The sequence below is a fragment of the Monodon monoceros genome, unplaced genomic scaffold, assembly GCF_005190385.1.
Source record: "Monodon monoceros isolate NGI ecotype Baffin Bay Population unplaced genomic scaffold, NGI_Narwhal_1 Super_Scaffold_10, whole genome shotgun sequence".
Classification (NCBI taxonomy): domain Eukaryota; kingdom Metazoa; phylum Chordata; class Mammalia; order Artiodactyla; family Monodontidae; genus Monodon; species Monodon monoceros.
This window is the reverse complement of record NW_021703766.1, coordinates 50,345,540-50,359,126: the sequence shown is the minus strand read 5'-3', so window position 1 is coordinate 50,359,126 and position 13,587 is coordinate 50,345,540. Positions and strand designations below refer to the sequence as shown.

General features: G+C 57.2%; 1 protein-coding gene across 1 annotated transcript in view; it reads right to left on the bottom strand.

The window, feature by feature from the left end:
• Positions 1-13,587, bottom strand: part of BICRA (BRD4 interacting chromatin remodeling complex associated protein) — a 75,153-nt gene that overhangs the window by 5,298 nt on the left and 56,268 nt on the right. The window contains 6 exon segments of the mRNA XM_029242040.1: positions 127-236; positions 550-730; positions 890-1,285; positions 1,287-1,508; positions 9,209-9,385; positions 9,938-11,905. Of these exon segments, the coding sequence (XP_029097873.1) occupies positions 127-236; positions 550-730; positions 890-1,285; positions 1,287-1,508; positions 9,209-9,385; positions 9,938-11,905 (3,054 nt within the window).

Genomic DNA, 13,587 nt, shown 5'->3' with positions numbered 1-13,587 from the left:
GCCAGGCTGTGTCTCATCTGCTCGTCTCTGTCTGCCGGTCAGCACCCCCTGCCCCCCTCCGGTCCCCGTCCCGGTTTCCCGGCGATGTCGCTCGGGCCCTAGCCCTCCCCTCTGGCGGCCCCTTACCTGCAGCCCGGAGGACTTCCCTGGCCCAGATGCAGCGGCCTTGGCCACAGTCAGGGTGGGGAGGTTGCTGGCAAAGGCTTTGCTCTCGGCGGGAAGCAGAGGAGGGAGGCCTGGGGGCGAGGTGGGGCAGACAGGACTCAGGGGTCACTGGCGCGAAGGTGCCTCCAAAGACGCGACCCTGCACCCCTCACTTCTCTGCTTCTTTGGCCTCAGTGGCCGTGTCAGCCCTGGAGGGAGTGCCCCCGGAGGGACATCTGGAGAGAAGGCCCTTCCTCCTCCACCTTCCCTGTCCTGGGTGGTCTGGGCGACCCCTTGGGCTCACGCCCCCAGGCTCTGCCCTAGCCCGTCCTCCCCGGCCCCCAGCCCCCCATCCACCCACCTTCAGGCCCCCCAGCCCTTGTGCGTGGGCCACCTCTCCCCTACCTGCAGTGGCCACGGGCGCCGGGGCCGGGGCATGGCTGGGGGCGGTGGAGGTCCCAGATGGGGCCTGCCCACTGACCAGCCCGGAGGCGGTGGGGCTGCCGAGGGGCCCCAGGCTGGCGGAGGTCTGCGGGGCGGCGGGGGCGCCCACAGCCTTGCTCTGGAGGATGATTCCGGACGGCACCTGAGGAGGGCAACAGGTGGCTGGGGGGCACACGCTAGGAGTGGGGGCGGCCAGGAACCAGGGCTGGGGGCGAAGACAAAGCCATGAAGTGCCAGGGGCTCCAATGGGACTGAAGGGGAGGGCAGGGCGGGCGGGGGGCCGGTCCCTGCCTCCGATTACCTGGTGAAATCTCTCGAGAAGAGCCTTCGGCTGGGGCAGCGCCGGGAAGGGGGTGGCCACCATCTGGAAGGTCCGAGGAGGCGGGGCGGGGGGCGCGGCGGGCTCGGGGACCAGGTGGAGGGTCGGAGGGGGCGTGGGGGACTTGTGGGGCCCCTGGCCAGGGGGGAACTGGAGCTGGAAGTCGGGCGGCGTGGGGGCTGGCAGCCTGGAGGACGTCTCGGAGGAGGAGGCCACGACAGAGGAGGTGGAGGCTGGGGCCAGTGGCCCCTCCAAGGGCTGGGAGGGGGGTCGCAGAGGGGGCTGCGGTGGGCCTGGGGCACTGGGGCCCGGCGTGCTCGCAGGTGGGGGGACGCCCAGCTGGTTCTGGATGACAAAGATGCTAGGCAGAGTGGGGGGGGGCCTGGGGCGGAGGGCAAGGGTGCAGGGCGGGCTCTGAGGGTGGCCGGGACAAGCTCTGGGGCTGCGAAGGTGGGCGGGAGTGGGGTCGGGAGGGCGGGCGGGAAGGGGGCCGCGGAGGGTGCGGGGAGGGCAGGTGAGGGCTGTCTCCCAGCGGGGCCTGGTGAGGTAGTGATGGGGATGACGAGGGGCCTGGGCCCTTCAGCGGAGCCGCCGCTGGGATCTGGGCAGGGGAGGGAGGGAGAGCGGAGGGGGCGGGGTCAGAACCAGCCTTGGCTCCCGTTGCCCCAAGACACTGGGGACCCCGGCCGCTCCCACCAGAAACCCCCGCTTCTTAGCCACCCCTTGTCCTGAAAGGACCCCACCACCCTTCCCGTCTCTCACTTCTGAACTCCCCACCTCACCGCTCCACCCGCCCCCCTCAAGCCCTGCACACGTCCACCTACCTCATTCCCTCAATCCGCCCCCCACCTTCCCCCACACTGTCTGTCCCCACCTCCGCCTTCCATCCATCCCCCCATCCCCCGACACCTCTGCCCTCCGATCTCACACCCCACCCCATGTGCCCCCCCAGTCCCCCCAGATGAAGGCGAGCTCTGCAGGCTTTGGGGGTAGCAGCGTAGGAAGCAGTGGCGGCGGCGGGGGCACTACGCCAGCTGCCCAGCGGATAGGCGGGGGGCCGGGGAGCACGAGCACAGCAGCAGGGGGGGGGAGGGAGGTGGCCAGGCGGGGGCAGCGTTCCAGCCGCCGGCCCTGGCCCGACCGTCCAGCTAACCCAGGAAAACAGATAGCAGCACAGACACTGTGGCTGCGTACTGGGGCGGGGGGTTGATGGCCGAGGAGCGCACGGCTGGGGACTAGGGGATCCAGGGAGGCAGGGGGTAAGGACTGAAACTGAGGGTCAGGGTCAGGCCCCTCTGGACACCAGCCCATGAGTTACGGGTCCCCTTCTAAGTGTCCGTGGCCGCTGCCTCCGTGTGCCTGTGTGGCCGTGGCTGCACGCCTACCTGGGAGTCACGTGAGCCTGCAGGTATGGGCGTGCATGTGTGTGTGCGCGCGTGTGCACACTCATGTGTCAGACTTGCACACGCAATCCGGGCACTCGTTCTGTAACGCGTACAGTGACCTCGCCTACAACACACCTCAGCCAGAGCGCCTTAGCCCTCTGCACTCTTTTCCCTCAGAGGTCACGTCCCCGAGAACCATAACCTCGGCAGCTGCTGTTGAAGCAGCGAGGACCACCGGGTACCTGACGCTGTGCTGGTGGCGCCCTTCTGCTCACCGTACCCCAGTGACGGTGCACACTGATCCAGCGCGTACGGCTGGGAACTTGTACCCACTCGTGTGGTCTCTCCACGGTCCCGAGAGCTGTGATGATATTGGACCCATTTCACAGATGAGAAATTGAGGCCAGGGAGCCAAAAGTACTGGTCGAGTCTTGGACAGGTGCTCATCATCTCCCTGGCTTATCTACACCACCCAGTGAGTGACTCCCAAGCTGAGCAAGGAGGACTCATGCTCAGAGGGCTCATGGGACTTGCCCAAGGCCACCCATGGCTGCCACGCTCCAAAGCTCGGGCTCTTTGCTTCAAGCCTCCAAAGTGGGCCAAATGACAATTCCGGAGTTATGGCTTGCTTTTTAAGCCTCCAAGCTTGGCCCTGAATAACTTCAAATTCAAAGTTAAAAAACCAACTAACCTATCAACCACTCTCTATGTCCCCAAAGGCTTGCCACCTCTAAGGAGGTATCCGAAGCTTGGACCTTGGCTCTCAAGGGGCTGGTGAGATTGTCACCTGGACAACCCTCTGGAAGGCGGTTTGATCTGGTGGTTTTGAAAGACCCTCGAGTTGACCTGGTAATCCCCCCTCCAGGAATCTGTGATAAGGGGCATTCAGGCGAATGTTCACAGGGCTGGCCACTGTGGGACTATTTACAATAGAGAAAATAGGAGAAGAAACCCAATGGCGGCAGCAGGTGAGTAGCTAAAGTGAGTAAGGGTGAAGGGAGCCGGCCCACTCGACACTTCCCCCCACCCCCCCAAGCACAGGCTTCCGAGGGCTTGGTGAAGTGGCAACACAGCCGTGCCAGATGCTAAGTGAGATAAGGAGAATGATCCATGACGCGATCACTGGACAACTGGCTAGACTGCATTATGGACAGTGGATTTGCTAACTGTATTGTCTCACGGCCAGATTTGCGGAATTTGATAACTCTGCTGTGATCGAATAAGAGAATGCTCTTATTCTCAAGGGCTGAAATACTATGCTAAAATATTAAGGGGTAAAGAAGCATGATGTCTGCAATTTACTCTCAAATGAGTCAGGGAAAAAAAAAAAAAAAGTATACATGCTGAGAGGGCTACAGCTAAAGCGAATGCAGCCAGACATTTACAGTGGGTAAACGTGGCGGGGCAGCCGGCTTCTGAGGCGGCCCCCAGCGACCCCCGCCTCCTCGTATCCAGTCTCCCACATGGTATCAGGGTTGGTCTCTGGTCAAAAGCGGCCAAGAGAACTCAGGAGAAGTGACCACACGTCACTTCCAAGATTAGGTTATACTATAAAAAAGACTGTGGCTGCTATCCTGGGTGCTCTCTTGCTCTCTTTCTGTTGGATCAGGCACTTGGGAGAAGCCAACTGTAGAGCACGTTATGAGCTGCCCTTCGGAGAGGCCTCAGCCTCAGTTCGTCTCTACATAGGCCCTCCCTCCTGCCAGCAGTTGCACGAGTGCACCATCTTGGAAGCAGATTCTCCAGCCGGGTCAAGCCTTCATATCACTGCAGTCCTGGTTGATACCTTGACTATAATCTCCTAAGAGATCACGAGCCAGAACCTTCCAGTTAATCTGCTTCCGATTCCTGATCCTTAGAAACCATGTGAGATAAGTTAATGTCTGTTGTTCCAAGCTGCTACATTTGGGGGGGGGTGGTAATTTGTTACACAGCGATAGACAACCAATACATCTGGTCAGAGAGTAAAGAACTCTCGTGAGTATTATTCCCATGTACTAGTCTTATAAATTTGCTGTATATTTGAAATGATTTTAAAATGAAAAGTTTAGTGAATTCCCTGGAGGTCCAGTGGTTAAGACTCCGTGCTTTCACTGCCAAGGGCATGGGTTCAATCCCTGGTCAGCAAACTAAGATCCCACAAGCCGCATGGTGCAGCCAAAAAAAAGAAAAAAAGAAAGAAAGTTAAAAAGTAACCAAAAAAGTTTAAAAATTAAAAAAAGAATCTCATCCTCATTAAAAATACAGAGATAAATACTCACACACTCCCCCCAAACCAAGTCAAAAACCAAATGACATACTGGGGGAAATAGTTGCAACTCACAGCCTAGACAAAGCTCATCTCCCTCATATACAAAGAGCCTCTAGAAATCACAAATAATAACAAGCAGTGAGAAAAAAGGAGATGATCAGACAGTGTGCAGAAAAAGAAACACAAAAGGCTGAAATATATCAAGAGATGTTCAACCTCACTTGTAATAAGAGAGACGCAAATCAAAACACCCTATGGAACCATGTTCAGGCATCGCATTAGGAATAAGCCGTATGTCTCATAAAGACACTCGTGCATTGCCTTTGGGGGTCTAAACTGGCACCATTTGCTACAGCCTCAGAGGAATGCAATTCAGCAGCAGCTGTGCAAATTCTAAGTGCACCTGTGCTTTGAACCAGCAAACAGGCTTCCAGGAAGTGACCAGAGAGATACGCCTGCACATGTGGGAAATGACAGGTGGATGAGTTGTTTACTGCAGCTCTGTGTGGAGGACCAAAGCCTGGACGTGGTCTGTCGTGCATCAGGACAGCACTTCGGGGGATGAATGCTCATCCATCCCCATCTGTACAGAGGAATACTTCTCCGCTGTAACAAAGGACCAAGGAAACTCCCCATGTGCTGCCCAAGTAAGTGGATAACGTGCTACCTGCTGGAGAGAGAGAAATGTAAACCCGTATTTGCACGAGGCTGTATATACACAGAGCTGGAAGGAGATACAAAAAGTGCTGAGGCTATGGGGAAGGGCCGGGGGCTGGGAATGCAGGCATGGAGTGGGATGCTTTTCCCCGTACTTTAAAAATGCTTTTTCATGATCGAACCATGTGACTATAATACCTAATGTCAAAAGGACAAATGTTTTAAATGGATGGGAAGAAAAAAAAGCAAGGCTGAAAGGAAACGTCATACCAAAAATGTTACCAGTGGCTTCTGCATGCTGGTATTATGGGTGATTTGTTTTTCTTCTTGTTTCTTTTCTGTATTTTCTAAATTCTCTAAAGAAGCATGAAATTATTTTTATAATCACTTTTTTTTAAGCTCCCACATGAGTGGACTGTTTACTGAGAGATTCCAACTGCCCGTGAGGAGACGGAAAGATGCTCGACTGACGCAGAGAATGAGAGAGAAGCGAAGGAGGAGGAGTGCATTTTTCCGCCTGGCCAGCAGTGAGTCGGCTGTTGATCTGGGGTTGAGGAAGCTGTGGGAGAAGGCCTTCACTGGCACAGACCTCACAAAGGAGCAACCGGTTTGGTCCATAACATGCTTGGGAAGCACTTACAGTCAAGCCTCTGTATCCACGGGGACTGATTCCAGGACTCCCTCGGATACCAAAATCCAAGGATGCTCAAGTCCCTTATATAAATGGCACAGTGTTTGCATATAACCTATGCACATCCTCTCGTATATTTTAAATCATCTCTAGATTGCTTATAATATCTAATATAATGTAAATGCTATGTAAATAGCTGTCTGAGCGCAGCAAATTCAATGTTGCTTTTTTCTGGAATATTTTTCCCCGAGTATTTCTGATCCGCAGTTGGCTGAATCCGGGGATGCAGAACCTGTGGGTATGGAGGGCCGACTGTATACCCTCTGGTCCAACAATTCTACTTCTAGAAATTTACCCCTACGGGTATTCTCATGCACGTGCAAAGCCTGATACAAGAATATGTAGGGGAGTGTGGTTTGTTACCAATTCCACGGGAAACCACCTTAAGTATTCATGAATAGGGGACTGAATAAATGAAGCCTTGAGTGTCTACGTAATGAAATAAAGACATCAAAAGGGTTGGCAAACTATGGCCCAGAGGCCAAATCTGGCCTGCCACCCGCTTAGCTGACCATTTTGTATGGCCCGCAAGCTAAGAATAGTTTTTATACATTTGTAAATGGTTGAAAAGAAGTCAAAAGAAGAAGAATATTTTCTGACTTGGGACGCCGACAGGGGATTCAAATTTCAGTGCCCATAAATAAGGTTTTATTGGAACACGCCCATGCTCATTCATTTATCTAGAATCTAGATCTAGAACTGCTGCTAGGCTATAATGACAGAGACCTGCAAAGCCTAAAATGTTTCCTATTGGCCCTTCATGGAAAATTCACCCGGCTTCTTTCACGCTTGCAGGACTTTCAACATGCCCGGCCCTGTTCAAGCACTTTACATACATTAACTTATTTATCCCTCACAACAACCTATGAAGTAGATGCCACTATCCTCCTCGTTTGACAGGTCAGGAAACTGAGGCACAGAGCGGTAAGGGACCTGGTGGAGGTCACAGAGCCTGTAAGTGGCAGGGTCGGGAGCAGAGTCCCTGTTCCTAACTTCCCCTAACAACAGTTCTCCGGGACCGTGGTTTTCAAGGCCCACCTAGTGCCCAGCGGTAACGGCTCTCCCTTTGCTCTTGCGGTGGGTTGCTCAGCGCCGGGCGGGTGCTCGTATGCGTGGCTGGGTCCCTTCCTCCACTCATTTATTCTACAAGTGCTCACCAAGCATCTGCTGTAGGCCAGGCACTGTTCTGGGCGCTGGGGAGACAGCAGGGCCTGAACGCACACAGCTCTCCGCCTCGCGGACTTTACGTTATAGTGAAGCGTATACGTTACGGAGAGGCATTTACGTTATAGTGAAGACAGTTAACAGGGAAAACAGGCAGCCTGGTCAGAGGGTGGTCAGTGCGACGGAGAAATGCAAAGCAGGGAAGGTGGCAAGGGAGGGCCGGGAGGGGTCAGGAAGGTGACCAACTGGTCCTGGTCTGTCTGGGACCGTCTCAGTTTTAAAACTGCAAGTCCCGTCTCCCGAGATCCTCCTCGGTACTGGGTAAACTGGGCTGGTTGGCCACCCAAGGAGCGAGTCTAGGCAAGTACCTGCAGGGTGTGTGCAACATTAAAGTGACAGAGTACACGTGTGCCCTGGCCTGGCTCTCAACCACAGCACCCAGAAAAAGGGCTCCTACCGGCCCCACGTTCCAGCTGAGGACGGGAGCTCGTGAGGCTCGGAGAGGGGACTGCCCTTGGCCCCAGGGATCCAGGCCTGGTCCGACCACTCTAGAGACAGTGCTTCCAACCTGAGTCTCTCATGGGCCAGGCGGCCCCTCGCCCCTCCCCTACTCCTGCCTGGTTTTCCTCTCTGGGTAGAGATGACCTGAGGACATCCTGGCCCCACGTCCCTCTGGACTGACCCATAAACACAATAGCTAAGATAATAATAATAATAGCAAATATTTATGGAGTGCTTACCCTGTGCAAAGCACATATTAACTGGTTTATTTGTCCTAACAGACCTATAAAGAAACTATTATTCCCATTTTCCAGATGAGGAAATCAAGGCTCGGCAGTTACAGGGACTCGCCCAGGGTTAGCACAAGGCCTGACACATACGTAGTGCACCCCTTTCCCTAAACAACTGTTGATGGAATGAAGAAACTAGTTGCTTCAAGTCACATGGTGAGTAGCAGAGCCTGAGAATGAAATCATGGCTGTTTAAGGCCAAGGCCCAGCTGATTTCTGCCTTCCTGGACCTCGCTTATGTTATTCCCTCCTCTTCCTGCCTACCCTAATCCACCTACCCACTGGTCCTTTTCAAAGGAGTACAACATCCATCCTCTCAAATGCTGATGTGCTAATGACTTACATGAGACAACGGCTAATTTCTCTAATATGTAAAGAGTTTCTACAAATCAACAAGAAAATGACCGTTACCCCAAATTTGAAAATGGCCAAGGATATGAACAGACAATTCCGTAGAAAGGAAAACACAAATAGCTCTAAATCTATAAAAACCTGCCCCGCCTCATTTACCGTAAAACAAAATGCATATTAAAATAAAACAAGATACTATTTTCACCTATCTGATCGGCCAAGTTCAATATTGCTGAGGGTGGGGGCAAAAAGGCACAGATCATATATTGCTGATAATCTGTTAAACCAATTTACACTCCAGAGCAATTTGGCAATATCTGTCAAAACTACAAATACATTTGCTCTTAGACCTAGCAATTTCCTTTTAAAGAACTTATCCTACAAAGAGACATATGTAGAGTTCTTCTTTGCAACCTTGCTCAACCACAGCTAAAGACCAAAAGTGATCTAAATTCCCAACAACAACCGATTAAATAAATAATAGTACCTCCACACAATGGAATACTATGCAAGAATGAAGTACAGTCTCCAAGATGAACTTTTAAATAATAAAAGGTGCAGAATGCATGCAGGGTACACTATCACTTTGGTAAAAGTGGAAGGGAAGGAATCCAGTTGTCATTTTGCTCGTCTATGCGTGGGAAAGGAGTGCAAGAAACTGCCTTGGGAGGGAAAGCAGGAGAGGGGGCTTTGATCTAGACCTCTTGGTATCTTCCTTAAAATGTGAGCTACCTGAATATTAGTTACCCAGATAGGAAAATGATCATTCGAGGACCTAATCCATTTCTGCTGTGTGGATCTTGCGTCCCTGACTAGAGTGGGGGCTCAAGCATCCATGACTGTCCGGAGACCCTCAGGAAACATCTGGGGAGCCAAGGAGAGCACCGTTTCCCAAGCCAGCGAGACAGAGAGGCAGGCAGGGCAGCCAGGGAGCGAGCGGAGGGAACGGGGAAGGGGGGCGAGGGGCAGGGCTGGTCTGCGCTGGGACAGAGGCTGCTGGGGTTCGTCTACCTGGGGGGCCGGCGCCGGGGAGGCCTGGCTGTCGGGGGCCTGAGGGCCAAGGCCAGCTCCTTTGGTGACGGGGGTGGTCAGGGCTGGGTCTTGGGCGGGAGGCGGGGCGCTGACTATGACCGAGGCGGGCACGGAGAGGTGGGGGCCCTCTGTGGAGAGGGGCTGCTGGCTCCTCTCCTGAAACAGGCAGCCCGCACAGGGTCAGAGGCCATCCCCGCGGACCCGCGGCCTCCCCACCCTGACACCCCGCCCCCACTGATGCACCAGGGAAGCGGGTGGTGGGAACCGGCTGGGGGGCACCAAGGCCGGGGCCTGGGAGGGAGCCCCAGGGTCCAGGAGGCCACAACCCGGGGCAGCTCCAAACCCTCAGCCCCGTGAGTCGTCTTCCAGCTCCACCCCAATGTGCATCTCTCCTGCCCCATCTGTCCGTCCATGTCTCAGCCACTCTCTGTGTGACCCCTCTCCAACCCTCCAGCAAGTGGGCAGTCTGTCAGCCAGTCACTCTCCTTGTCTGTCTGTCTCTGTGTCAGTCAGTTGGCCCTGTCACCCTCAGGCCTCCTCCTTGGGGACCTGGAGCAGGGGGGCCATGTCTGAGACGCTCTCCCTAACCCACAGGACCCTCCCACCCGCTGCTTCAACCACACCCGGTTCTAGCTCTTGGCCCCTCTCCACACAGACCCCCCGCCCCTGCCTTTGCCGTCCCCTCCCCTGCCCGGCAGCCCTGGTTACCTGGGGCAGGAACATCTGCAGGGAGTCCTGAGTGAGGATGGCCGTGGCGGCGGCAGAGGGCGGCTGCCCCAGGACAATCTTCTCCGGGCTGGACGCCAGGCCTGGACTGGGCTGGGGAGTGGAGGCCTGAGCCGGGGCGGCCTGCGGGGCGGGGCCCTGTGCGGGCTGCTGCTGTTGCTGTGCCTGTGGCTGCTGGAGGCCCAGAGGCAGCGGCGTGCTGACCGCGGGGGACGCCTGGGGCGCCGTCTGCACTGCGAGGACAGGCGCGGCCTCCCCAGTGGCAGCGGCGGCGGCAGGGGTGGCAGGCTGCACCAGACCGTCGGGGGCGTTGAGCATAGCCACAGCGCTGGGGGGCAGAGTGACCCCCTGGAGGACGGTAGTGGCGGCGGGGCCGGTGGGTGCCGGCTGGCTCTGTGTGGGCAGGCTGCCCGCGGCCAGCGACACGGGCATCTGGAAGAGCGCTGGCTGGCCCACCTGGATGGGGGCCGCCGAGAGGATGTGGGCTGCGCTGTGGGCCCCAGAGTGGGGGGCCAGCACAGGGCCCAGGCTCAGCGGGCCCGCCAGGTTCTGGTTGGTGAGGATGGGGTTGGCGATGAGCTGTCCGCCCGCGTGGGGGGCTGCGGCCGCCAGGATCTGCCCGCCCACGTTGGCCGGCAGGGCCGAGAGCGGCTGGGGGAGCTGGACTGCTGACGTGCCGGGCAGCAAGAACTGGTTCTGGCCCGGCAGCATGTGCTGGGCGGGGATGACGATGCTGCTGCCTTGATTCAGGAGGTGCACGCTCATGGGCTTGCTCAGGGCCCCGGGGGGTTGCGGCGGGGCCCCGCCCGTGGTGGTGGCGGGAGGCTGCTTGAAGACGTTCGCCTGCAGGGCGGGCGCCGGGAAGCCTGACAGCACCATGTTCTGGCCGGCCTTGCCCGCCGCCATGAAAGTCAGGTTCTGGGGGGCCTTGGGCTGCTGTGGGAGGCCCCCTGTCTCGCCCTGGATGGTGAGTGTGGCGCCCGCGGGGGCGAACGGCTTGGGTGTCAGCTGGTAGAGCTTGGGGGGCAGCACGCCGGCAGGCTTGGGCTGGATGGGTGTGGGCGTGCGGTGCAGGATCACGTTGGGCGCCGGAACCAGTGGCGACGTGCCGAGGCCCGGGGCCACCGCCAGCGGCTGTCCCGAGGGCGCCCCGCTGGCCGCGGCCGTGGCGGCTCCCGCCCCTCCGAACACCGAGTTCCCATTGAGCGTGGTGGCCACGGCGGCAGGGAGGTTCTTCTGGATGACCAGGCCAGGCCCCTGCGGCGAGACGCCGGCCGACGCCAGGGTCACTGGCTCTGAAGGGCCAGCTGCCGAGGCCAGATAACCGCTGACGGGCACCTGCTTGGCCAGGAGCTGGGAGGTGGGCGGGTTGAGTGCCATGACGGGCTGGCCCACCACCTGGATGGGAGCTAGGCCGAGAGTAGCCGCCGCGGCGCCCCCGGGGCTGCCGTTGGGCAGGCCCTGAAGGCCTGGGATGGGCTGCAGGGTCACGCTGCCCAGGCCCACGGGCTGCAGGAAGGGCTGGACACTGAGGGCTTTGCTGACCACGTCCTGGGGCGGCACCAGGGCCTGGTGGGTCAGCACGGTGGGCGGGGCCTGCAGCCCCAGCAGGTCAGCCCCACCCGGGAAGAGGGCCTGGGGCCCCGTGGCCACGGCGGCAGCCCCTCCGGTCCCCGCTGGGCCAGCCCCGCCATCCGCAGGCTGCAGCGTGGGCAGCTGGAAGGGGCCCAGGTCCAGCTCGGCCTCGGCTTCGAGTGTCTGCTCGGTGATGTTGGCCTCCTGGAGGCTCTGCTGGAGGATGTCACAGGGCTGGTCGGCGCCCCCGCCGCCCCCGCCCCCCGCCGCCGGTGAGCCCAGGATATCATCTTCCAGGAAGTCGAGGTCCACGCTGGGGGCCGGCTGGCTGGGCTCTGGGTTCAAGTGGTTGCCAGAAGCTTCTTGCACGTGGAGCTGGAGGCAGGTAAGGTGTGAAGGAGAGAGCCGAGGTTAGCAAGGGGCCGGGCTCGGCACCGCGGAAGCAAAGGGCACTCGGGAGTCAGGGCGGCAGGGATAGGAAGAACCTTCCACCTAGAAGTGGCTGGACCCGGGTTCAAATGCCAGCTTTGCCAGGGCTGGGCTGGGCAACCTGGTGCTTGCTTAATCCAGCCTGTTTCCCCATCTGCGCACGTCAGCAGAATGTAGTAAAAACCATTTTCTAAACAGCCATACAGGCCCGTAATACTTATCTGCAATTCCAAAACCCGAAAGGCTCTGAAAACCGCAAATGTTTTGCTAACTGTAGGCTGTAAATCCTGAACGGAACTCAGGTGATGCTCTGAGGGAAAGGCATAATTCATCCATGTAACGTGACTCGCCTTAAGTCTGACCACAGAAAAGCCAGTGTGTTATGTTACATGCAGCACACACATATTCTGCATCACCTTTCCATTATCTGAAAAACCCTGAATTCCAAAACAAGCCTGGCCCCAAAGGTTTCAGATAAAAGATCGTGCGGTTCTGTTAAAGGCAGCAGCGGCAGCAGCTACCGGACGGGAGCCTCACCTGGTGCCCAGCGCGATGTGAGCCTGACTGACTGACTGATTGACTGATTGATTGATTGCTTGCTTGCTGCGTTGGGTTTTTGTTGCAGTGCGCGGGCTTCTCATTGCAGTAGCTTCTCCTGTTGCGGAGCGCAGGCTCTAGATGGGCGGGCTCCAGCAGCTGTGGCACACAGGCTCAGCAGTTGTGGTGCACGGGCCCAGCCGCTCCACGGCACGTGGGATCTTCCCAGACCAGGGCCCGAACCTGTGTCCCCTGCATCGGCAGGCAGACTCCCAACCACTGCGCCACCAAGGAGGTCCCGAACCTGATGTTTCTTAAATGCTTTCTGGGATGGCAATCCAGGACACGAGTGTGTAATCGATACATGCATGCATTTTTGAGCAAATATTCCACAAGTAATAATCATGCCAACGGCATGGAAAACCCACTGATACTTGACCAGGTAATGGATCAAAACCTGTAGTTCGGGGGCTTCCCTGGTGGCGCAGTGGTTAAGAATCCGCCTGCCAATGCAGGGGACGCGGGTTCGAGCCCTGGTCCGGGAAGATCCCACATGCCGTGGAGCAACTAAGCCCATGCGCCACTAGTGAGCCTGCGCTCTAGACTCCGCAAGCCACAACTACTGAAGCCCACACGCCTAGAGCCCATGCTCTGCAACGAGAGAAGCCACTGCAATGAGAAGCCCGCACACCGCAACGAAGATTAGCCCCCGCTCGCCGCAACTAGAGAAAGCCCACGCACAGCAATGAAGACCCAACGCAGCCAAAAATAAATAAATAAAATTAAAAAAAAAGAACAACACCTGTAGTTTGAAAGATTCTGAGTTAATCCAAGTGGAGGGCTCAGAGCCGTACCTGGCTCTTGGCTGGCACGCGGGAAACATCTAGCGTTGTTACTGTCATTATTACTGTCCATGTTGTTGTTAATAACAGCCCAGTGAGGTGGGCACTGCTCCCTCCTTGCCTCCCAGACCGGGGAAAGGGGTCACCCTGCTGCTGAGTGGAGGGCAGTGCCTGGCAGGATGGGGCTCTGGCTCAGCCCCCAACCAAGGACCAGGCAGTTCTGAGTTCCTAACGGCTAAATGGCCATAA